Source organism: Urocitellus parryii, chromosome 2 (genome assembly GCF_045843805.1).
Source record: "Urocitellus parryii isolate mUroPar1 chromosome 2, mUroPar1.hap1, whole genome shotgun sequence".
NCBI classification, from domain to species: Eukaryota; Metazoa; Chordata; class Mammalia; order Rodentia; family Sciuridae; genus Urocitellus; species Urocitellus parryii.
In genome coordinates this window covers 80,171,317-80,196,443 of record NC_135532.1, presented here as the reverse complement: position 1 = coordinate 80,196,443, position 25,127 = coordinate 80,171,317, and the positions used below count along the sequence as shown (strand labels likewise).

The 25,127-nt window shown below is 38.2% G+C and overlaps 1 protein-coding gene across 1 annotated transcript in view; it reads left to right on the top strand.

Moving 5' to 3' along the window:
- The window catches only part of Cryl1 (crystallin lambda 1), a 146,364-nt gene that overhangs the window by 31,492 nt on the left and 89,745 nt on the right, over positions 1 to 25,127 (top strand). The window contains exon 3 of the mRNA XM_026394923.2: positions 1,409 to 1,535. Coding sequence (XP_026250708.1) covers positions 1,409 to 1,535 — 127 coding nt within the window. The remainder of the gene's footprint in view (positions 1 to 1,408; positions 1,536 to 25,127) is intronic.

The window sequence follows — 25,127 nt, the reverse complement described above, 5'->3', positions numbered from 1 at the left end:
ACAAAAAGACTGCTTCATAAATTTGTCTAAAAAAGAACAGCTGAAAACAAGATCACTGTGCGACCCACAAATACTGAGCATCTCTTTCTTGGCTAAAATGAGTGCCCACTTCTCTTGAAATCATTATAGCTTTGTCTTTAGTGTACTTTCCTTTCCATCTGGGTAAGATCTATTGAGATACCCAATCTTCTAACTGCCCTCACTTTTTATAGCATCTCAATTAGTGAGTTCTACTTCTGAGACTTCCTCCAAACCACCCAAGCAAAGCCTGAATCCTTTGATAAGTTCCCTCTATTACCTTCTTTCTAGATCCCGTGGCTCCCCTGCTGTTCCAGTATAGGTGTGCTCCTGTTGGCTTTAAAAATTTTTTTTTTTGGTTGTTAATGGATCTTTGTTCTTTTATATGTGGTGCTGAGAATCAAACCCAGTGTCCCACACCTGCCAGACAAGCGCTCTACCAATGAGCCACAACCCCAGTCCTCCTGTTGGCTTTAACTGTAGGATATCAACAGCTTAAAGATTAAAACTGTCACGAGAAGACAAGTACCACATAAAAAAATCTCACTCATATGTGGAATTTACAAGGTCAATTTCAGAAGTTGCCACTAGGGTGTTGGTTTCAGGAGGCTGGGGAGAGCAGGAGGGAAGGAGGGATGGGAAGAAACTGGTCCAAAGGTACTAAGTTATAGTTAGAGCGGAGTTAGAAGTCCTGGATGTGCTATTAAACAGCATGGGTATGCCCATTGAATGGTAACTCCCCATTCTCTCTAGCCCCCTGGCAACCATCATTCCACTTTATGTCTCCATGAATTTGGTTGCTCTTGGTACCTTATATAAATGTAATAACCCAATTTTTGTCCTTTTGTGTCTGATTTATTTCATCTAATTTGTGTAATATCACCCAGGTTCATCCACATTGTAGCAAGTGTCAGAACTCCCTTCTTCTTTAAGTCTGAAAAATACTCCATTGTGTGTATCACAATATCTTGGTTTTGTATTCATCTATCAATGGACCCTTAAGTTGCTTTCAACTCTTGGCTATTGTGAATAGTGCTTCTGTGAACATGGGTGTATAAAAATCTCTAAAAATCTGCTTTCAATTCCTTTGGGTATATACCTGGAAATGGAATTGCTGAATCATGTGGTGATCCTATTTTTAATTTTTTGAGACTCTCTGGACTGTTCTCTATAGCAGCTACTCCATTTACAATCTCACCAACAGTGTACTAGGGTCCCAGTTTCTCCACATCCTCACCAGCCCTTGTTATTTTCCTTTTTTGACAGCCATCCTAATGGGTGAGGTGGTATCTCATTGTGACTCTGATTTACATTCCTGATGACTAGTGTTGTTGAGCTTTATTTTTATATTGGGTTTTGATTACAGTGACCACTCTCTACTTCTTTCCAGAAAGGAGTTGAAGATGCTGGAGCAGTCTGATTCTCTGAAAGGTTCTCTAAGCGCAGAACAGCAGCTGTCACTCATCAGTGGCTGCTCCAACATTGCAGAAGCAGTAGAGGGCGCCATGCACATTCAGGTGAGTTAAGGACACTGGCAACCCGGGTCTGCAGAGTCCCAGGAGAACTTAAAACCTCTCCAGAATGGAGGAACTTTGGGGAGGGAGTAGAAGGAAGGAGCAGGGGGCAGGAAAGATGGTGGAACCAGACAGACATCATTACCCTAGGTACATGTATGACGACATGAATGGTGTAACTCTATCTTGTGTACAACCAGAGAAATAAAAAATTGTACTCCATTTGTGTTCTATGAATTGAAATGCATTCTGCTGTCATGTATAACAAATTAGAGTAAATAAATAAATAAATTAATTAAAAAACCTCTCTGGAAGAACAAAGAAAAATAATAGGCAGTGAAAGGCATGAATATTTTGTAACTTTAAAATCAGAATACTGTTTATGTGACAGCAAACAGGTCATCAAAACTTCCCTTGTACAGATTCTCATCAAACTAGCATGATAATGCTAACCTTACAGATATTACAATTTTGAGCTAAACTAGGTATTCTGAACTGCTAACACTGTTTTATCAGCCTTTTAAATGACAGATTATATTCTTGTTTTCATGCATAATGAAGTAAACCCTTTAAAGAAATCCTCTCAAAAAAAAATCTTTCATTTGCATTTATCGTTTCCAACAACTTCACTTAAAAAAATAGTCCTCACAGGCACTGATTGTTCCTTAGCTGAAAGAGTCTGGAGAGAGGAAGCAGTCCCTTCAGGTAGAGCTGGGGCAGCCTCAGGGGCTGGGTGAGGTGACCTATCTCTCCTGTAGCTCAAGTGCCTACAGGTAGATCCTGCCCATGTTTAAGAACCTGAGGTCTAACATTATCTTTTGAAAGGTCATACTTAAATTGCTACAGAGTTTAGGTAATTATTCCAGATACCCCTTTTCTATATTTTGTGTTCTGAGATTTGCACATATCATGTTGTTTCCATGATGATATTCTAACTGAGAATTTGGGAACAAACCAAAAAGGCTGCATGTGTTTTATAGTCAGCTGTTGCTCTGAGATTCAGATCACGTACAGAAGATGGAGGTTCTAGGTCTTTGTGGCTCTCAAGTTTCTCCAGTTCCTTTAACAAACGTGTATCAAAACAGAGCATAAGGAGAGGATCATTTTTCAATTCCTTTTCTCTTTCTTGTATACAACAGACTGCTCTTATCCTTTGTTTATTTTCTGTAGTTTTAGTCACCTGTGGTCAATAGTAGTCCAAAAGTATTTGGAGGTGGGGGAGGAGAGAGAGACAGACAAAAAGAGACTGACACACTCCACATGCACATAATTGATTACAGTATGTTGTTATAATTGTTCTGTTTTTATTAGTTATTGGTATTAATCTCTTACTGTGCTACTTTATAAATTAAACTTTGTCATAGGTGTATATATATATATAGGATAAACATAGTAGGTACAGGGTTTGGTGCTGTGGTTTCAGGCATTTACTGGGGGGCTTGGAACATGTCCGGTGTGGATGAGGGGGCTAGTATGTTTGTCCCTATCTCTTGATATAATTAGGGTTGTATGAAGTTTAGGTGCTATAGGGGATCAGAGGGCTCCTGTGGTGAGCCTTCAGATGTCCTGTTTCATGGGTGCGTGTGGTAGGAGGACTTGCTTCTGGAGAACACAGAAGCTTTCCATGCCTGGTCTGGGAAGAGAAGCGTCTTCACCTGGATTTAGTTTTTGAGGACAGTGTATGCTTCTTATATTGGTTCTACCAGGGAGGGTCTTGTTGCTCTTTGTAGTGGCTAGGATGGGTTTCTCCTGTCATGGCATGTATAGTTCACATATGGGTTGGGTGGGCTTGCAGTCAGTTGTGACATTTGCACTTAGCATAGGTGTGACTTTGGCAAGTTTTTTTTTTTTTAACTTCTAAATTCCATTTCTTCATCAGTAAAATGAGGATGATTCCTTGAGCTCTGGAGAATTTCCATCTGGGCTCATACTTAAGGTGACTATCCTGAAGGCAAGGTTTCATTTTCCCAACGAGATGTTTAAGAACTACTTTTATGATTAATTTGATGTAGTTGTCCCTCAGTATGTTGAGAGGATTGGTTCCAGGAACCTTATTGATATCAAAATCTGTGAATGCTCAAGTCTATCATATAAAATAGTGTAGTATTTGCATTGTAGATATGCACATCCTTTCCTATACTTCAAATTGTCTCTAGATGACTTATAATGCCTAATATGATGTAAATGTTATGTACGTAGTTGTTATACTATATTGTTTATGGAATAAATATAAAGAAAAAAGTCTGTACATGTTCAATCAGATGCAATTGTAACAGGGACTTAGAGAGGCTGCCTTTGCTAAAAGCAGTGACTCTTCATTTGGGTCCATTCATACCCAGTGGGTAATGAAAGCAGGATAAAGCTTGACAATCTCTGCCTTCATTTTTGTCTGTCTCCTTTATTACCTTAAACTTTGGTTCAGGTCCCTCCCCAGCTCTGCGTGTAGACGTGTTAATCATTTAAGTAGTGTTCATCTAAAAACTGGTAATACAAGAGTTATCAGCCCTAAATTTACCTAACCTATTTCATCCCCCTTCAAGACTGTAGGATTTGCAGTCACCCATTTCAGATCCCTGGAATGACACTAGAAGTCTTTAGCCATTGTCCTGTACCTTCCAGGAAATCACCCCATGATGAGACTGCTCCCCATTGCCTAAGCTGAAGCAGTCATCTCATGGCAGCTGAATTGCCCCCTTCCAGAATCACAGGCCTGATAAACATCCCGAGCAACAGGTGGAAATTATCCCCCTCAAGCAAAATAAGGACTTCTCTGGAGTTTCCTTGCAGAACCAGAACCGAAATAACGATCAACTGACCCACAGTTTGACCAAGAGCGCTTCATTATGCATATCTCACCCCGTACACCAGTTCTTTCTCTGTTTAAACTCAAGCTTCTTTCAGCATGGTGAAGAAAGGGCTTAGATGCTGGATCTTGCTTTGCCTTTCCAGTGTGGCCATATTGATTAAAGTTCTTATCCTGCTTTTTACAAATATAGCATTTTACAAAATCAGCATTTTACAAATATATGTTTAACAGTCATAGAATGTGATCTGCAATATGAATATGTAATAAATTTTTTGTAATATTTCTTGTTTCTCATTTCACAAAATTTTTTAGTTCAGACTCTGGCATCTTTAACTCCTACGTGTTCATCTTCATTAGCGTTTCTTCTTTTTTTTTCTTTTTTTTATTGGTTGTTCAAAACATTACAAAGCTCTTGACATATCATATTTCATACATTAGATTCAAGTGGGTTATGAACTCCCATTTTTACCCCAAATACAGATTGCAGAATCATATCGGTTACACTTCCACATTTTTACATAATGCCCTATTTGTAACTGTTGTATTCTGCTACCTTTCCTATCCTCTACTATCCTCCCTCCCCTCCCCTCCCATCTTTTCTCTCTACCTCATCTACCGTAATTCATTTCTCTCCTTGTTTATTTTCCCATTCCCCTAACAACCTCTTATATGTAATTTTGTATAACAATGAGGGTCAGCGTTTCTTCTTAAGTTTCTCTAACTAGTTTCCCAGAGCATATCATTGGTATTGATTTCTTACTGTGCCTACTTTATAAATTAAACTTTATCATAGGTGTGTATATATAGGATAAACATAGTGTGTGTTTTTAAGAGGTTCAATAGGCTCATAGTGTGTTTGAGGTTCAATAGGAAGAGTTTTTTTGAATCCATCTGTAATATTGGAAATTTCTCTCTAGCCTCAATGACTAATTCTCAAACATTTAGTTATTTTACCTCCTGTAGTGGGATACTTGTGGCTCTACAACATGATAACTTGCTGTGTTGTCTGTTTTAAATGTTTAAAGTCATTTTAATAAAGCTTATTCACAAATTTTCTAGCACTAGCACTAAAGTTATGCCTCAGGGAATAATGAACATATTTATGTTCAGTTTTTTTTTTTTTTTAATGAGTCTTGCTGTGTTTCCCAGACAGATTTCAAACTCTTTGGCTCAAGCAATCTTCCTGCCTCTGTCTCTCCAGTGCTGGGACTAAAGTAACATGTTCAACATTTTTTTGCCTGGAATATGTTAAACATTTTTGTTTTCCCTTTCCATTTTTGAAATATAGTCTATCAGATGATTTCTATGCAGATCTGAAACTAGAATGATTGAATTAGTTCAAGCTAATGTGTCTTTATTAAATACTATATTGTTTTTCAAAACATAAAGAATTCTCCATAATATGAGAACTTATAATGACTTGGATATAAGGCGAATCTTTCTTCTAAGGGATAATTTTAGCTAGGTGCAGTGGCTCACACCTGTAATCCCAATGACTTGAGAGGCTGAGGCAGGAGGATTGCAAGTTTTAGGCCAGCCTGGGCAACTTAGTGAGACCCTGCTTCAAAATAAAAAAAAAAAAAATTAAAAACTACTGGAAATGTAGTTCAGTGGCAAAGCTTCCTGGGGTTCAATCTCTAATACTAAAAGCAAACAACAACAAAAGGGGTAATTTTAGAGAGGACATATTCTACCTTATAAAAAAAAAGTGCTTAGCACAGTATTTGACACATAGAAAATGCTCGATAAATGGCAATTGTTTTATAAATTGGCCCTTTGTATAGAATTTTGGTAAGCAAATGATAGGGAGCAATACATGATATTTTATGCATAGTAGGTACTGAAAATTGTTGTTTAGTTAAGGTCTGTCTCTATTTTATAGGTCAAATGAATGTATTTACATGTTGAGCAGCCTCTATTATACAGAGCACTGAGCCAAGCAGTAGGAGAAGAAAATAGAGAAAGATGATCAAATTCTGCTAACTTTAATTCCTGTAAGAGATTGCATTCTTCAGAAATTCTTCCCCCTTGCTGGGTGTGGTGGTGCACACCTGTCCTGTAATCCCAGCTACTCAGGAGGCTGAGGAAGGAGGATCACAAAGTTTGAACCAAAATGTTTCAGAGTCAATGGTTGAAAATAAAAGTTTATTTGGAACTTTATATTGAACAAAAGAAAAAGTTTATTTATTTTTGGTACTGGAAATTGAACCCAGGGGTGCTTTACCACTAAGCCTCATCCCTAGCCTTTTTCTTTATTTTTTATTTTGAGACAAGGTCTTGCTAAGTTGTTGAGACTGATTGAACTTGACATCTTCTTGCCTCAGCCTGCCAAGTTTCTGGGATTACAGGGGTGGACCACTATACCTGGATAACCTGGGCAATTTCACAGGACCCTGTTTGAAATGAAATGACGTGAAATAAAAAAAAATAAAATAAAAAAGAAATTGTTCCTCTAGTGTCATGGAGAGGAATGGGGGAAGGGAATAGTTCTGACCTACAAGATTGGGAAAGTTTAAGAAGGTAGGATTTGAACTTGCTTTGGCTTTTTGACAGGTGAATTTTGGAGAGTTGTGTTTCAGAAAGACATGAACAGGTGCCTGGAACATACACACAGTATGGGGGGTGGGAAGGCTGAGATTCAGGACCAATGGAGAGGAGAAAAAAAGGCTAGAAATAAAAGAATGCCAATTTGGGATGCTTTGAATGCTGACCTGAAGAGTTTGTTAGATGAAATGAGTTAATATTTCTAGAGTTATTAGAGTAATGCATGACACATAGAAACACTATTTGTTTCCTGAAATAAAAAGTTTGGATTTCAATCTGTATCCTGATTAGAATCCTCCAAGGAAAGTGTCAGTAGGAGACTGAAGCTAAGCAGAAGGAAAGATGGATATGACCAAAAAGAATTGGAGATATCACTTTTATTAGATGACTGATTCTCTTGGGTATGTATATACAATTTTTATATATGATTAATTTGATAGTCCAAATTTTGTAACTAGTTTATACTGGCTTCTTGTCTTATGTTTGTCAAACAGTAAAATAAATAAAGCCCCAAAGAGAACCTAGTGATATATCACATATTTAAAAAATTATGTTAGTGTTTCTAATAATTCAGGAATGTTAAAGATATTTCTTAAAGAATCAAACATCTCTATTATAAAGGAAGCTTAGGCCTATTATTCCAAAAAATTTTAATAATTTGGTTATGTATTTCTATTTCTCCTGTTTATTTTTTCTTCCTTTAATATATTTGAGATTATACTATGAATAGAATTTTGTATCATGACTTTTATTTAAAACTGATTTGCTCAAGACTGTATTGATAGAAAAAGTATAATTTTTAGATTTAAAAAAATATCTTGAGGGGCTGGGGTTGTGGCTCAGGAATAAAGCGCTTGCCTAGTACGGGTGAGGCCCTGGGTTAAATCCCCAGCACCACATAAAAATAAATAAGTAAAATAAAGGTATTGTGTCCAACTACAACTAAAAAATAAATATTAAAAAAATCTTGCTATTTATTTTATCACTGATGTCAAATCTGAAGAACCTTTCATGTAAGAATGCCATTAAAGCTGAAATTCCAAAAACCCTTGGCTTTCTACTTACGTGGCCCCATGGCACTTTACAATCTTAGTGCTCATAGAATTTTTTTTTTAGATACTGGGGATTGAATTCAGGGCCTGACACATGGTAGGCAAGCACTCTACCACTGAACTCCATCCCCAGCCCCCTGAAGGCTTCTTAGGACTATACCCTCTTATCAGTTCTCACAACTTGTTTTCTGATTTATACAAGGAAAAATTCTGGTAGAAAAATTCCTCTAGGTTACTTGGAAACAGTAGTGTTACTTTAGGGATTTGTTCAAAAGTAGAAGGCAGAGTGTAAGGATAACCCCGTGCCCCCAACACCCCCCCCCCAAGATAGCTTGTCATAAGTTCTTCAACTAAAAATAATCCCACTGTAGGATTTGCTTAGTCCTGGCAGGTTAAAGCCCCAGCAATGTGAGTGTAATTCTCCCCTGGAGATTTTCTTCTAATAACCCCAGAGGGCAGAGCATGGGTCATAAGGTTTCTTAACACTCTGGTGAAATGTGGGAGTATGCAAGAAGGAAACTTGAATTTCTAGAACTTTAGTGCAATTTTGAAATCAAATCTTGCCTGGCAAGAAAATCTACTGTGACGGAAAAATAAGTTTATTCTCAAAGGCCTGTCTAAAAGCATTGACTTTTAAAGAACATTAAGGCCCATTAGTTGTGAAATGGAGGCATTATCTAATCTCTGGAACTCAAGACTTGAGATCACAGCAACTGGTAGGAGCCTTTGTGGGAATGGTTTTTTGGAGTTATAAAGTTTACATGGAGTTTCCTGCCACAAAATCAGGACTACAGCAATCTAGAAATAAAAGTCATATTATCCATACAAATGATCGGAATTTGCATCTAAATTTCACTTTCACAGTTTGGAAAATGCTAGTCTTTCTGATCAGGGCTTTCAGACACTGTTAGGAATTACAAGAAACTGTATTCATAAATAGCACCATTTTCAAAATATATGTGTCCTTTGAATAATAGAAGCTTAGTGGATATTCATTTGGTCTTAGTCACTGAGGCTTACAGTAAACCTTTTGGAAGGGATGGGGCAGGGGTAAGGGAGCGGGGTGGTTCACGTAGCCTAGGTTATGGAATGGCGAGTGCTGAGAACATACAGGTGTGGGCATGAAGACTGGCATTTCACTTTTCCTATTGTGTGGGTTTTAAATTTTTTTTTCAAAAAATCAGATTTACTAAGGTATAATTTATACGATAAAATACATATGTTTCAGTGTTTAATGCTATTTGTGTTTGACAAATGCATATGTTCCTTGGTACTTTTGTGTGTTTCATCTATGGATCCAAGCAACCATGAATCAAAAATATTTAGAAAAAAATTACATCTGTACTCAACAAGTGCAGATGTTTTCCCCCTGTGGTTATTCCCTAAACAGTATAGTATAGCAGCTATTTCCATTGCATTAGAGATGATTTAAAGCCTGTGAAAGGATGTGTGTAAGTTCTATGCAAATATTATTTTGTATACAAATCTAGAGCATCTGTGGATTTTGGTATTTGATATTTGTGTAGCTGTATGACAGTGTCTGTCCATTTACCAGTTGAAGAGCTGTTAGCTTGTGTCCCATTTATAGCAATTATGTATGAAGTTGGAATAAACATGGGAATACATTTGTTTTTATTTCTCTTGGGTAAGTACCAAAGAGTGGAATTGCTAGGTCATATGGCAAGTACATGTTCATCTTTTAAGAAGCTACAGAACTACTTCCTAAAATGGCTATAACATTTTGCATTTCCATAAACAATAACAAAGTGACAGTTTTTTACATCCTTGTCAGTCCTTCATTTTTTCAGGGTGAGTTTTCTTATCCCATTCTAATTTTGTGTAAAAATGTATCTTATTGTGGTTTTAATTTGCATTTTCCTAGTGATGATATCAAATATCTATTCCTGTGTTTATTTGCCAACCACATAATTGTCTTTGGTGTAGTGTCCACACCTTTTGCTTACTGTTTAAAAAGTGATTATTTCTTATTGAGTTTTAAGACTTCTTCATATATCATGGATAAAAATCCTTTGTTATGTATTTTGCAAACATTTTTCCTCAATGTTTTTCTTTTCTTTCTTTTTTTTAAAAATAATTGATGTTGGTTTCTTTCATTGTTGTTTTTTATTTATTTTTATGTGGTGCTGAGGATCGAATCCAGAGTCTCATACATGCGAGGCGAGCACTCTACCACTGAGCCACAACCCCAGCCCCTGTTTTTATTTTCTTAACAATGACTTTTAAAAAGCAACAGTTTTATAATTTGTTGATGCCCAATTTAAATTTTTTTCTCTTTTGAATTATGCATTTTTCTTCCGATCTCTGGAATCCTTATCTAACCCAGAAAGATTTTTCTCTTATTTTCTTCTAGAGATTAAAGTCATAAATTTGGATTTTATATAGGGTAAAAGGCCATTCAGTTTTTCCTGTATCATTTTTTGAAAAGGCTATCATTTTTCCATTGAAATGTCTTGAACCCTTATCAAAAATCAGTTGGTAATATATTTGAGGCTTATTTATAGACTGAGCTACATGTCTATAATATTTTGTTCATAGAAAATTTTGAAATCAGATTCTCCAAATTTGATCTTTTTCAAAATCATTATGGCTATTCTAGTTCCTTTGTTTTGCATTTTAGAACCAGCTTGTCAGTTTTGGGAAAAAAAATCCTACTGAGATTTTGGTGGTACCTATAGATCAATTTGGGCATGAATGTATGAGTGTACCTTTTCCCTCACCCCCTTGCCAACACTTACTGTTGTTTGTATTCTTAATAGATGCCATTCTGACTGGAGTGAGATGATACCTTAGAGTAGTTTTGATTTGCATTTCTCTAATTGCTAGAGATGTTGAACATTTTTTTCATATATTTGTTGATTGATATTTTCTTCTGAGAAGTGTCTGTCCATTTATTGATTGGGTTGTTTTTTGGTGTTAAGTGTTTTGAGTTCTTTATATATCCTGGAGATTAGTGCTCTATCTGAGGTGCGAGTGGTAAAGATTTTTTCCCATTCTGTAGGCTCTCTCATCATGTTATTGATTGTTTCCTTTGCTGAAGAGAAGTTTTTTAGTTTGATAGATTACATAGTTTCTGACCGAAGTTTGCTTTAATTATTATCTTTACTCTCCTGTATATAATTTATCCTTTTTCCTCTGCCTCATGTCAAGATGTTCATATCTTTGGTGTTCAGCAATTTGAATGTGATGTGAGCGTGTGTGTGTATGTTGTGTTTGGTATTTGTCCTGCTTGGTGTTTTCTGATACTCTTGTTTTGTAGTTTTGTTTATTTGGAAATATCTTCTCCTAATGGGTCTTTAAATATTTTTCTGCCTCATTTTCTCTTCTCCTGAGATTGCAAATTCATACATATTTGAATATTTTGTGTTTGCATGCTTTGGATTTCTCCCTTTTTTTCCTTTCTCTATTCTTTGTTTTTCAGTTGGGTAATTTCTACTGACAGTTTCACTGAAGCTTTCCTCACTTCTGTAGAGTCTACCTGTCTGTGTTTTCATTGCTGTATAATACAATATCCCCAAACTTAATGACTTAGTGCAACAATAAACACCTAGAACATTCGGAATACCTTGGCTGAGTGGCTCTGTTTTCAGTCCTTCTTGACATTGATATTTGCTAGGACTGCTATTATCCAAGGCTTGGTTGGGCCCAAAGGGATCATTTTCAAGATGCATCATTTGCATACTGTCAAATTAATGGATAGTAGATTATGGTTCCATTCCTGGTGGGTCTCTTCATAAGTCTTTTGAATGTCTTCATGCCATGGTTGCAGATGAGTGATCTCAGAGAGCACATGGCAAACGCTATAACATCTTTCATGATTATGTCTCAGAAGTCACACATCATTGTTGCTACAGGTTCCTGTAAATTGTGCAAGTCCAGCCTATTCAGTGTGCGTGAGGATGTACAAAGGCATGAATTCCAGGAGGCAAGGACATTGGGGCCATCTTGGAGGCTGGCCATCATGCTATCAAAGGAAGTTTTATCTTTGTTATTGTCATTTTTATTTGACTTTTTCTTATAGGATACACCTCTCTGATGAAATTCCCCATTTGTTCACTTTGCCACTAGAACATTTAATATATCTATTCATAGCCATTTTAAATTCCTGGATATAATGCATATAATACTATATGCATTATCCCTGAATCTAATTTTGTTCATTGCTTTGTTTCCTGACATGGGATAGTTTTTCTTCCTTTCTTGTGTTATAATTTTTCAGGGCATGTTGCATGTTTTTTTTTTTTTTCCCAGTAGGTGGTTGGTATGGAAGATTGAATCAATCTAATCAAAAAGTCAGCTGCCCTTGTGTTTTGTGGTTTCCATGTTTACCTTAGGTTCACCACTAGTTTCAAAGGCTTCTGCATTATCTGTACTTTGGGGAGACGGGATTGCTGGAGTCTCCTCAATGTTCCTGCTTCCTCAGCTTCTAGTCTCACCTTTCCCCCTGTGCCACAGATAGGATCTTTTCCATCTTTTCTCCCTCTCCAGACAGAGGGTGCTGCTCTTTGTTGGCCTAGCTCCTGTCTTTGGCAGTCTCAGAATGCCCTGACCTCTGCGGTGGAGCCTTCTTAGTGATCCTGCCTTCCCTCCCCATGGCAGACGAGTTCTACCTTGTTGTTGGGTAAGTCTTGTACAACAGGGAGCCTCATGCCTCTTCCTCAGTGTTTAGATTTCAGGGCTGGATTTATCAACCAGGCACTATTGACGCTTTGAGCAGGTAATTCTTTGTCATGGGAGCTTTCTTGTGCATTATAGGATGTTGAGGAGCATCCCTGACCCATCAGTTGCCAATAGCACCCTTGTCTTGTTTCCCTAATAACAACCAAAATATCTTTTGACCTTGTCCAATGAACCCTGCCTGGGACCAGTCCTCTAATGATATTGGTATAGATATGATTCTGGACTTTGGGCATTTTCTGTCCCTCCCTCAGGGTGGAGGGTTTTTTCCTTCTGTCCTTTCTCCCGTGCAGTGAGTCTTCACCCATGCCCTGGTGGGGGAGGATAGAGTTCATTACCCCTCCTTAAGGCTTCTGCTCAGTGAGGGAGATGGGCTGGTGGCTTTGTGCTTCTCCCATAGCAGTGGTCACTTTGTTCCAGACCATCTGCACCACTGCCTTCGAGGATGCTGGCTGCTGTCCTCCTGTGTCCCAGATTTTTTGGGAACCCCTGCTAGAAAAGAGGCTTAATGAGTGTGAACTCTACTTAGTATCTGGGTCCCCTAGTGATTCTGTGCCCTCACACTAGCCACACTCAGCCTTCGGTGATCTGTTAAACATTTCAGCCAGCTTCTTGTCTGCCCGCTTGGTGCCTGATGAATCTTTCCCAGGTGATCTGCTGCAGGTGACCCACTCATCTGTCCTTCCCTTGGATTTCAGGTTGCAATGGTTCCCCCTTATCCGTGGTTCTTCTTTTTGTTTTCAGCTACTCACGGTCAACCAGTCTGAAAATATTAATATTTATATTGACTTTTTCAAGAGTGAGACCACACACATTCACATAATTTTTATTACAGTATATTGTTATGACTTTTCACTGTACCTAATTTATAATTAAACTTAAATTTATGCTTAGTAATATCATGACCATTTTTTCACATCCTTACATATTGTTCTACCTATGTATTTCTATAGGTTGGGAAATTGTTTACATGTATATCTTACAGTTATTAGCTAAATTGAATGATTATTAGCTAATATTCCATTTACAGTTGAATATTAATGCTTAGGAAATAAAATAGTTTTAACATATTGAGATCATATTTACAGTTTAAAGTCTAAAAAAATTAAGACAATATATGCATAGTATATGTTGGCCTCTGAAAGTTGTGTGTTCAAATAACTTAAGGGGAACCCATTAGACTGAAGTGGTTCCAGCACCTTGGATTCCTATTGAAGCAAAATGAAACAATTTTAGCCAATCATGAAGGGCCATCGAGCATCAGTTGTAATCCAAATAGTCAACTGCTCAAACTTTAACTGATCAACTGATCAGATTATACACACTCACACACACAGACACACACAGACATACACAGACACACTCTGTTCTACATTCATTCTGTAAAAGATTTCCCTTCAAACTCCTCCGGCACAGCCTTGAATCTCTTTTGCTTTGGTGCCGTTTGACTCATGAATTGCTGTTTGCTCAAATAAACTGTTAAAAATATTAATGTGCCTCAGTTTAATCTTTTAAAGTGTTAATAAAGCTTACTGTAATGCAAGGGTAAGCAAATTTTTCCTTTAAAGGGCTGGATAGTAAATACTTTAGGCTTAGAGAGGTGCTTTGAAATATGCAGTCTCTTTTGCATATTTTTATTTGTTTTTGTTTGTGTTTTATAGTCTTTTAAAGATATTAAAACCATTGATAACTTGTGGACTGTACAAAAATGTTGGGCATGGAAAGGCTTTGATCCAGGGTCCATGGTTTGCTGAACGCCTCTGTAGAACGTTGGAAGACATTTTGTTCCCCAGTATTCTCTTTACTCTGCCATGTCCTCAACAACCCTCCCCAATTTACCCCTTTTAGTATAGATTGTCCTTCAAGTAAGTATAAGCTCTGGAATTCAGGTCTCAGCTGTACCAATAAAGAGTGGCCTTTGGCTGGAAACTAACATCTCTGTTCTTCAATTGTATCCTCTATAAAATGAAGATAATGATACCTATCTCATCATGATGTTGTGAGAATTATCCTTTCAGTTACCAAGAATGTTCTTGAGAACTTATTATAATCATCCCTAAGCGTCTCTGGGAGATTGGCTCCAAGACTCTGCAGACACCAAAATTCGAGAATGCTCAAGTCCTTTACATAGAATGGCATATCCCCATATCTGCATAGAACTTACTTATATTCTCCCATATTTATTAAATCCTCTCTAGATCACGTTTAATAGCTAATATCATGTGTGTGCAATATAAGTAGTAGTTATAATATTGACAAAATGACAAGAAAAGTCTTTTATGCTGGCAGTTGAATCCAGTGCTCTACCCCCAAGCTACATCCCCAGCCCTTGAATACTTTTGATCTGTGGTCGGTTGAATCTACTGATGGGAAGTTTAGGGACATGTGATTATATGTGTCAGTCTCTATTAGATATTGGGGTATACTTGTCTCATGAAGCCCATAGTCCAATGTAAGGTATATATTGGTTAGAGTATTTTTGGTTGCAAGTAACAAATTGCTTTAGGGAAAAAGTATTTTTTTTAAGTTATTTTGGCTTTCTTTGTTTCTTTCCCCTCTCTCTTTTTTTCCCATATGTAACTGAAAAATACAGGGATAGGCCTGGCTTCTGCAGAGCCTAGATTCTATGCTCAGATGGTTTGCCTTGGAAATTCTTCCCAGTGCTAGGCATTGCTTTCTTCTTTGGTAGATTGCCACGATTAGGTGTTCAGAAGACAAATGACAGCTCCAAACTAAGCCATCAGAAAGACCTTCCCACTCCCTTATTTATTTATTTATTGTACCAGGGATTGAACCCAGGGGTGCTTTACCACTGAGCCACATCTCTGCCCCCACTTTTAAATATTTTTTTAATTGTAGTTGAACACAATACCTTTATTTTTAAATTTATTTTTATGTGTGCTGAGGATTGAACCCAGAGCTTCCCACGTTGCTAGGCGAGCGCTCTACTGATGAGCAAAACCCCAGCCCTCCCTGGCCCTTTTTTAATATTTTATTTTGAGACAGAGTCTTGCTTAGGGCCTCACTGAGTTGCTGAGGCTGGCTTTGAACTTGTGATCCTCCTGCCTCAGCCTCCTAAGCCACTGAGATTGCAAGTGTACACCACCACTCCCTGACTGCTTCCCCGTTTTACTGAGGCATAGTTGACAAATACAAAGAACATTTCCTTCTAACATCCATATTAAAAGTTCTGAAATTAACTCTCTCCTCTGACTTGTACCCCTATCCTGGTTGCTCAGGGCATAGGAAGTATTACTCTGTTGGCCAGGATTTGATCTGCTCCCATCCCTGGGAACAGGGTCAGCCCCATCTGAGTAGCATGTACCAAATTAGAAGAATGGGAAGCTGAATAATGGGCAAACAAAAATATGCCACTAGAAACTTAACCAGAGCAGCACACAGGTCTATAATCATTAACTGTAATATTTGCAAGGAAGGTAAAATTCTATAATGGTGGTCCATGGAGCCCTGATCCGGTTGGAATGTGGATAGGAAAAGAGGCTCTGGCACAGGGATAGCAGATACATCATTTGCTCACTTACATGTAGCCATTTTAAAGGAATTAATGTTTTATTTAAATCCATTTTAAAGGACTTACTGATCTGTCATGGAAAAGGAATACCTATATTTTGGCTGTAGAATCCCCCTTTAAACCCATGCAAAGTAAAAGGAGTAATTTGATTGGAAAGGAAAGGTCTTAGTAACATACATATAGAACTTTAATTTCTCCCTTTTAAAAATAGTCTGAACCAATTAAAACAACAACAACAACAACAAATCTGAGAAGAAACCAAACAAGGTATTATTCATGGAAATGTGTATGTTTGGGCTGTGAAAACATGTACTGTGATCTAGTAAATAGTTGGTGGAGGGACTGATTTTCTTTAGCTAAAGGAAAATGTAAAAACATTTGTAACTATTTGACTTTTTGTGGGGATTGGCAGCCCTGCCTACTGAGTATTTTGCTTTGTTACTTGAGATAATCTAGTAAATCCATAAAAAGAGGAAGAGAGTGATCTCTTAGATAATATGATTAAATATAGGATTTAGTCGAATGTCACAACAAAGCAGCAAACTATCTCCCCTGGGCCTTGCCTTCCAAGTTCTTCATGCTGAATTTTGATTCCTTGAGATCCTTTTGATTACTGGGTGAAGCTTAATTTTCTTAGCCATGTCCTTCATGTATCTTTTGTTTTGCTTGACCCTCTACAATTTTATTTCCTCCAGATTTAGGAATAGGTCTGGTCTACAAAGACCTAGTGGAACGGATGTGTGCAGGATATGTCCAAGGAGGTAGGAGGGCACTTCTCTGGTTAGAAAGTGTGGAAATTAAAAAGAAACATCAGAAAAAGTATCTCCAAGTATTGTGAATTTATTAGGAAATGAGAAAAAGGATTATAATCCAGAACACACACTTTGGTAAGTCACAGGTTCTTCTAAAGAAGGAAGGGGTAGGAAGAGGAAGATTTCATTAGCAAAAGGGATGAATTCCTGTAAGCTATGTGGATAGTTGGATATAAAGTTCATTGGTCTTAGAGAAGCAGGAATTGATGGCAGTTTATAGGTGGAGGTGATACTAGGAGAGCATCTGGTCTGAATTGTTGCAGTCTTACAGAATGTTAAACTTTGTCATTACAGAATCTTTTTTTAAATTTTTTTTATTTATTTTTTTATTGGTTGTTCAAAACATTACAAAGCTCTTGACATATCATATTTCATACATTAGATTCAAGTGGGTTATGAACTCCCATTTTTACCCCAAATACAGATTGCGGAATCACATCGGTTACACATCCACATTTTTACATAATGCCATATTAGTAACTGTTGTATTCTGCTACCTTTCCTATCCCCTACTATCCCCCCTCCCCTCCCCTCCCATCTTCTCTCTCTACCCCGTCTACTGTAGTTCATTTCTCTCCTTGTTTATTTTCCCATTCCCCTCGCAACCTCTTATGTGTGATTTTGTATAACAATGTGGGTCTCCCTCCATTACCATGCAATTTTCCTTTTCTCTCCCTTTCCCTCCCACCTAGTGTATCTGTTTAATGTTGATCTTTTCTTCCTGCTCTTCCTCCTTGCTCTGTTCTTGGTTGTTCTCATTATATCAAAGAAGACATTTGGTATTTGTTTTTTAGGGATTGGCTAGCTTCACTAAGCATAATCTGCTCTAGTGACATCCATTTCCCTGCAAATTCCATGATTTTGTCACTTTTTAGTGCTGCGTAATATTCCATGGTGTATAAATGCCACATTTTTTTTTTATCAATTCATCTATTGAAGGGCATCTGGGTTGGTTCCACAGTCTAGCAATTGTGAATTGTGCCGCTATGAACATCGATGTGGCAGTATCCCTGTAGTAAGCTCTTTTAAGGTCTTCAGGGAATAGTCTTAGAAGGGCAATAGCTGGGTCAAATGGTGGTTCCATTCCCAGCTTTCCCAGGAATCTCCATACTGCTTTCCAAATTGGCCGCACTAGTTTGCAGTCCCACCAGCAATGTAGAAGAGTACCCTTTTCCCCACATCCTCGCCAGCACTTGTTGTTGTTTGACTTCATAGTGGCTGCCAATCTTACTGGAGTGAGATGGTATCTTAGGGTGGTTTTGATTTGCATTTCTCTGACTGCTAGAGATGGTGAGCATTTTTTCATGTACTTGTTGATTGATTGTATGTCCTCCTCTGAGAAGTGTCTGTTCAGGTCTTTGGCCCATTTGTTGATTGGGTTATTTGTTTTCTTATTGTTTAATTTTTTGAGTTCTTTGTATACTCTGGATATTAGGGCTCTATCTGAGGTGTGAGGAGTAAAAATTTGTTCCCATGATGTAGGCTTCCTATTTACCTCTCTTATTGTTTCTCTTGCTGAGAAAAAACTTTTCAGTTTAAGTAAGTCCCATTTATTGATTCTTGTTATTAACTCTTGTGCTATGGGTGTCCTGTTAAGGAATTTGGAACCCGACCCCACAATATGTAGATCGGAGCCAACTTTTTCTTCTATCAGTCTCTGATTTGATATCTAGCTCCTTGATCCACTTTGAGTTAACTTTTGTGCATGGCGAGAGGAGGGGATTCAGATTCATTTTGTTGCAAATGGATTTCCAGTTTTCCCAGCACCATTTGTTGAAGATGCTATCCTTCCTCCATCGCATGCTTTTAGCTCCTTTATCAAATATAAGATAGTTGTAGCTTTGTGGATTAGTCTCTGTGTCCTCTATTCTGTACCATTGGTCCACCCGCCTGTTTTGGTACCAGTACCATGCTGTCTTTGTTACTATTGCTCTGTAATATAGTTTGAAATCTGGTATCACTATACCGCCTGATTCACGCTTCCTGCTTAGAATTGCTTTTGCTATTCTGGGTCTTTTATTTTTCCATATGAATTTCATGATTGCTTTATCTATTTCTACAAGAAATGCCTTTGGGATTTTGATTGGTATTGCATTAAACCTATAGAGAACTTTTGGTAATATCGCCATTTTGATGATGTTAGTTCTGCCTATCCATGAACAGGGTATATTTTTCCATCTTCTAAGATCTTCTTCTACTTCTCTCTTTAGGGTTTTGTAGTTTTCATTGTATAGATCTTTCACCTCTTTTGTTAGGTTGATTCCCAAGTATTTTATTTTTTTTGAGGATATTGTGAATGGAGTGTTTTTCCTCATTTCCATTTCAGAAGTTTTGTCGCTGATATACAGAAATGTCTTTGATTTATGCGTGTTAATTTTATATCCTGCCACTTTGCTGAATTCATTTATTAGTTCTAATAGTTTTTTTGTAGACCCTTTTGGTTCTTCTAGGTATAGAATCATGTCATCCGCAAATAGTGATAATTTAAGTTCTTCTTTTCCTATTTTTATGCCTTTAATTTCTTTCGTCTGTCTAATTGCTCTGGCCAGTGTTTTGAGAACTATATTGAATAGAAGTGGTGATAGAGGGCATCCCTGTCTTGTTCCATATTTTAGAGGGAATGCCTTCAATTTTTCTCCATTGAGAATGATGCTAGCCTGAGGCTTGGCATAAATAGCTTTTACAATGTCGAGGAAAGTTCCTGTTATCCCTATTTTTCTAGTGTTTTGAACATAAAGGGATGCTGTACTTTGTCGAATGCTTTTTCTGCGTCTATTGAGATGATCATATGGTTCTTATCTTTAAGTCGATTGATGTGGTGAATAACATTTATTGATTTCCATATATTGAACCATCCTTGCATCCCAGGGATGAATCCTACTTGATCATGGTGTACAATTTTTTTGATGTGCCTTTGTATCCGATTCGCCAGAATTTTATTGAGGATTTTTGCATCTAGGTTCATTAGAGATATTGGTCTGTAGTTTTCTTTCTTTGAGGTGTCTTTGTCTGGTTTCGGAATCAGGGTGATGTTGGCCTCATAGAATGAATTTGGCAGAGCTCCCTCTTTTTCTATTTCCTGAAATAACTTGAAGATTATTGGTATTAATTCTTCTTTAAAGGTTTTGTAAAACTCCGCTGTATACCCATCCGGTCCTGGGCTTTTCTTGGTTGGAAGTCTTTTGATTGCTTCTTCTATTTCATCTATTGATATTGGTCTGTTTAAGTTGTGGGTATCCTCCTGACTCAGTCTGGGCAAATCATGACTTAAGGAATTTATCGATGTCTTCACTATCCTCTATTTTATTGGAATATAGGTTTTCAAAATAATTTCTAATTGTCTTCTGTATTTCTGTAGTGTCTGTTGTAATATTGCCTTTTTCATCCCGTATGTTAGTAATTTGAGTTCTCTCTCTTCTTCTCTTCGTTAGCATGGCTAGGGGTCTGTCGATCTTATTTATTTTTTCAAAGAACCAACTTTTAGTTTTGTTAATTTTTTCAATAGTTTCTTTTGTTTCAATTTCATTGATTTCCGCTCTGATTTTAATTATTTCTTGCCTTCTGCTACATTTGCTGTTGTTTTGCTCTTCCTTTTCTAGGTCTTTGAGATGGAGTGTGAGCTCATTTATTTGTTGGTTTTTCCTTTTTTTTTGAGGTATGACCTCCAGGCGATGAATTTCCCTCTTAAAACTGCTTTCATTGTGTCCCATAGATTCCGATATGTTGTGTCTGTATTTTCATTTATCTCTAAGAATTTTTTGATTTCCTCCTTTATGTCTTCTGTAACCCATTGATCATTCAGTAACATATTGTTCATTTTCCATGTGATGTAGGATTCTTCCTTTCTTCTTTTATCATTGATTTCCATTTTCATTGCATTATGATCAGATAAAATGCATGGTATTATCTCCACCCCTGTATATTTACTGAGGGATGCCCTATGGCTTAATATATGGTCTATTTTTGAGAAGGATCCATGTGCTGTTGAAAAAAAAGTATAGCCACTTGATGTTGGATGATATATTCTATATATGTCAGTTAAGTCTAGGTTGTTGATTGTGATATTGAGTTCTATAGTTTCTTTATTCAACTTTTGTTTGGAAGATCTGTCCAATGGTGAGAGAGGTGTGTTGAAGTCACCCATAATTATTGTATTGTGGTCTATTTGATTCTTGAACTTGAGGAGAATTTCTTTCATGAACGTCGCAGCACCATTATTTGGTGCATAAATATTGATAATTGTTATGTCTTGTTGGTGAATGGTTCCTTTTAACAGTATATAATGACCTTCCTTATCCCTTTTGATTAATTTAGTCTTGAAGTCGATTTTATTCGATATGAGGATGGCCACTCCTGCCTGCTTACAAGGACCGTGTGCGTGGTATATTTTTTCCCAACCTTTCACCTTCAGCCTGTGTATGTCTTTTCCAATCAGATGTGTCTCTTGGAGGCAGCATATTGTTGGATTTGTTTTTTTAATCCATGTTACCAGTCTATGTCGCTTTATTGGAGAGTTTAAGCCATTAACGTTTAGAGTTACTATTGATGTATGGTTTGTACTTCCAGCCATGTTTGATTATTTATCTTCTTTTAGTTTGTTTCTCCAAGATTAGCTTTCTCCCCGCCCTCTGACTTTATAGAGGCACTTCCCACTGATGGTTTTGGTTATTGTTTTTCATTTCTTCCTCATGTAATGTTTTGCTCAAGATGCTTTGCAATGCTGGTTTTCTGGCTATGAATTCTTTTAGCTTTTGTTTATCCTGAAAGATTTTTATTTCGTTGTCGTACCTGAAGCTTAATTTTGCTGGATACAAAATTCTTGGTTGGCATCCATTGTCTTTCAGTGTTTGAAATACGTTGTCCCAGGATCTTCTCTCTTTCAGTGTCTGTGATGAAAAATCCGTTGTTAACCTTATTGGTTTACCCGTAAATGTAATCTGCCTCTTTTCTCTTGTAGCTTTTAGTATTTTCTCTTTGTTCTGTATGTTGGATATCTTCATAACAATGTGTCTTGGCGTTGGTCTACTGTGATTTTGTGTGCTCGGTGTCCTGTATGCATCTACAATTTGTATATCTGTTTCCTTTTTTATTTCTGGAAAGTTTTCTGTGATTATTTCATTCAGCAGGTTACTCATTCCCTTGGTATTAATCTCTGTGCCTTCTTCTATCCTGATGACTCGTAAGTTTGGTTTTTTTATGTTATCCCAAATCTCTTGGATGTTTTTCTCGTGGTTTTTTTACCAGCCTCTCTGAGTTGGCTAGACTCCTTTCAAGATGATATATTTTGTCTTCATTATCTGACGTTCTGGCTTCTACTTGCTCCACTCTGTTGGTGATACTCTCGATTGAGCTTTTAATTTGGTTTATCGTTTCCTTCATTTCTAGAATTATTGTTTGATTTTTTTTAATAATCTCTATCTCCTGATAAAGATGCTTAACTTCTTCTTTTATCTGTTTATGTAATTCATTTTCAATGTGATCTTTAAGGTTCCTTTCCATCTGTCTAAGGTGTTCCATGAGTTCTTTATATGGCCATTTTTCTGATGACTCTAGGTCCTCCTGTATATTTAGGCTGTCCTTCATTGTTTGTACTCCTTTTCTTCCTTGCTTTTTTATGCTCATGTTACTTCTTGTTCTGTTTGACTGCTGAGTTACTGTTTACTCTTATAGATTTATTTGATGCTTGGGAGGAAAGATATTAGAAGGGAAGGGAAGAAGTCACTAAAGAGAATGAGTGTAGGCAGGTAGAATTCAGGAAAGGGGAAGTAAGAAAATTGAAAAGAAATGAAAAGACAGAAGAAAAAAGTGAAAAGAAAGAAAGAAAAAATGAAAAAATAAAAATTTAAAACAAACAAAAAATTATAATGATAATAAAAAATGGAAATTAAAGTTTAAAACATAATAGTAACCATAATAGAATAAAAAGAATTAAAAAATTGAAACCATTAATAAGCAAGTTAAAGAACAACAACTACATCAACAACAAAAAGTAAAAATAAAATTAAAAAAGTACTAATAATAATCATTAAAAAAATAATAATAAATGCAGTCATAGAGCTCGATTAACTTCTCTTCCAGTAGGTGGAGCTATGCCCACTGGGCCAGGCTTCTCTTCTTGATAGGTGGGAACCAATCACTGTGTCTCAGCTCTTCTTCCCAGACTGTGCGGGTCTCCAATCCTGAGTGCCTAGGGCCTTCTCTTGTGGTTCCTCAATCCAGGCCCCGCTCACCTGTGATGCTTACCACAATACTGGCTACACGCTGGGTCTGCTGCTCCTGGGAGCTCTGTTTTCATGGATGCCTGGCCACACCCTTTCTGTTTGCATCCCTCAGACCCTAAGTTTGTATGGCTTGGGGCTGAGGGCCCCCAGCGAACTTGTTTGCCCTCAGGTAGCAACTCCCCTGGTAGCTGGTGCAAGGGACCTCTGTTGTCAGCACTGGTGGAAGCAATAGCCGGGAGTTCTGCGCTGCAGGTCCCATGTCCCTCCTGATTCCCTGGGTCCGGCTATGGTGCTCAGTTGGCTTTTACCTCTGTGAGTTCAGGTGGGCCAACTAGTTATTTCAGTGGGATCGTTAGTGCTGAGACACGAGAAGCAGGCGAACCAGAGCTTGAATGCAGCTGATTCGTGCTCAGTGTGTTTTCTGAGGGGCCCAGGCTGTGCGCCCTAGCTCCACGTCAGCTCAACTTTGCCTAGTGATCCTGAGCAAGCAGGCTTTAGATAATTTACAGCTCCCTATGTCCACACAATTGAAGAGGTCAGAGACTTGATCTCTCCACGCCTGCCGCCATGTTAGACCACCTCAATGATATTCATGTTACCCTTACAGTTTCCTGGCATAAGCAAGATCTTGGGATTATACAAACTGCTGCTTCTGTTTCCAGTCCAGTTTTCTAGAACTGAAACCCTGCTGCCGTCGTCTCCACCTCTGGGCCGCGCTCAGGCGCCGCGCTTGGGCGCCGCGCTTGTCTGCGGCCTTAGCAGTGCCGCTGGGACCTCCATCGCTCCTCGGCTAGGTGCCTGGCTCCCGGGGTCCAAGCGGCTGCCGCCGCGGCTCTCCGGCCCCCACCTCTGGAGCATGGGTCCCCTCTCAGGGGGATGCCGAACGACCCCAGAACAGGCTCTGCTCAAAGGTGCAGCAGGGAACAAGCAACCGTGGTCTCTCGCGGCGCTCGAGGTCGTGGTCCTGCCTTCAGAGGATAGGACTCGGCACGCAGCCCAGTTCCAGTCTCTAGGTGCGGCAGCTGGACCATGTAGACAGAGCCATTAAGACAGCATGCAGAAAGCAAATGGCGGCTCCCGCGGAGTGGATTTTCCGCCCCGAAACCACAGCCCAGCCAACAATCCCACTCCACTAACTCTCCCTGTATAGAAAATATTCAAAAAAAAAAAAAAAAAGGAGGGAGTGTACTGAGCTTTCTTTGACTCAGGTACTTACAATCCACTGCTGATTACGCATTCAGCTTCTCTGCCGGGAGCGAAGTGAAAGAGGCAGCAGATGGGCGCAAAGCGCCCGCGGCTCTGAGCAGAAAAACGTCTCTCTTTCAATTTCTTTGTTTTTTCTGCTGCTTGGCAAGGTGGTCCGCTACAGATTAATGGTGAAAGGTGCTCTAACAAGCTGCGTGAAATCTCGATTAAAGCCGCTGCTCAGAGCCCCACGCTCAGCACTTCAGCGACCCCCAGTACGCAGCGGCCATCCTCATTACAGAATCTTAAGATAAACTTTGTGCAGAAGTCTGTGCATACCTGGGAGGCCAGCAGAGCATGAGTGTGAAGGACTTTCTATTGGGGCTTTTAAGAAAGTCCTTGAGACAGTTGTTATCTTAGATAGGCAGAACATGATCTCCCTACCTTATTATTATTTCTTTTTGTGGTGCTGGGGACTGAACCCAGGACCTTATGCAAACTAGATAAGTGTTCTACCCCTGAGCTAAACTCCCAGCCCAGCACACATATTTAATGCTTGGAAAACAGCAAATGTGTTAGTAACTAGAACATTTATTTCTAGCTAAAGAAATTAATGTGTGTTTTCACTTTTTGCTGTTGGTGATAGGTGGTCATTATTGACTGAGACCATTAGACACTGTGGACTATACCAAATTCATCATGGAGCCTGCCTTTTAAAGGCATGTGAGAGAATCTGTCTGGGAATTTA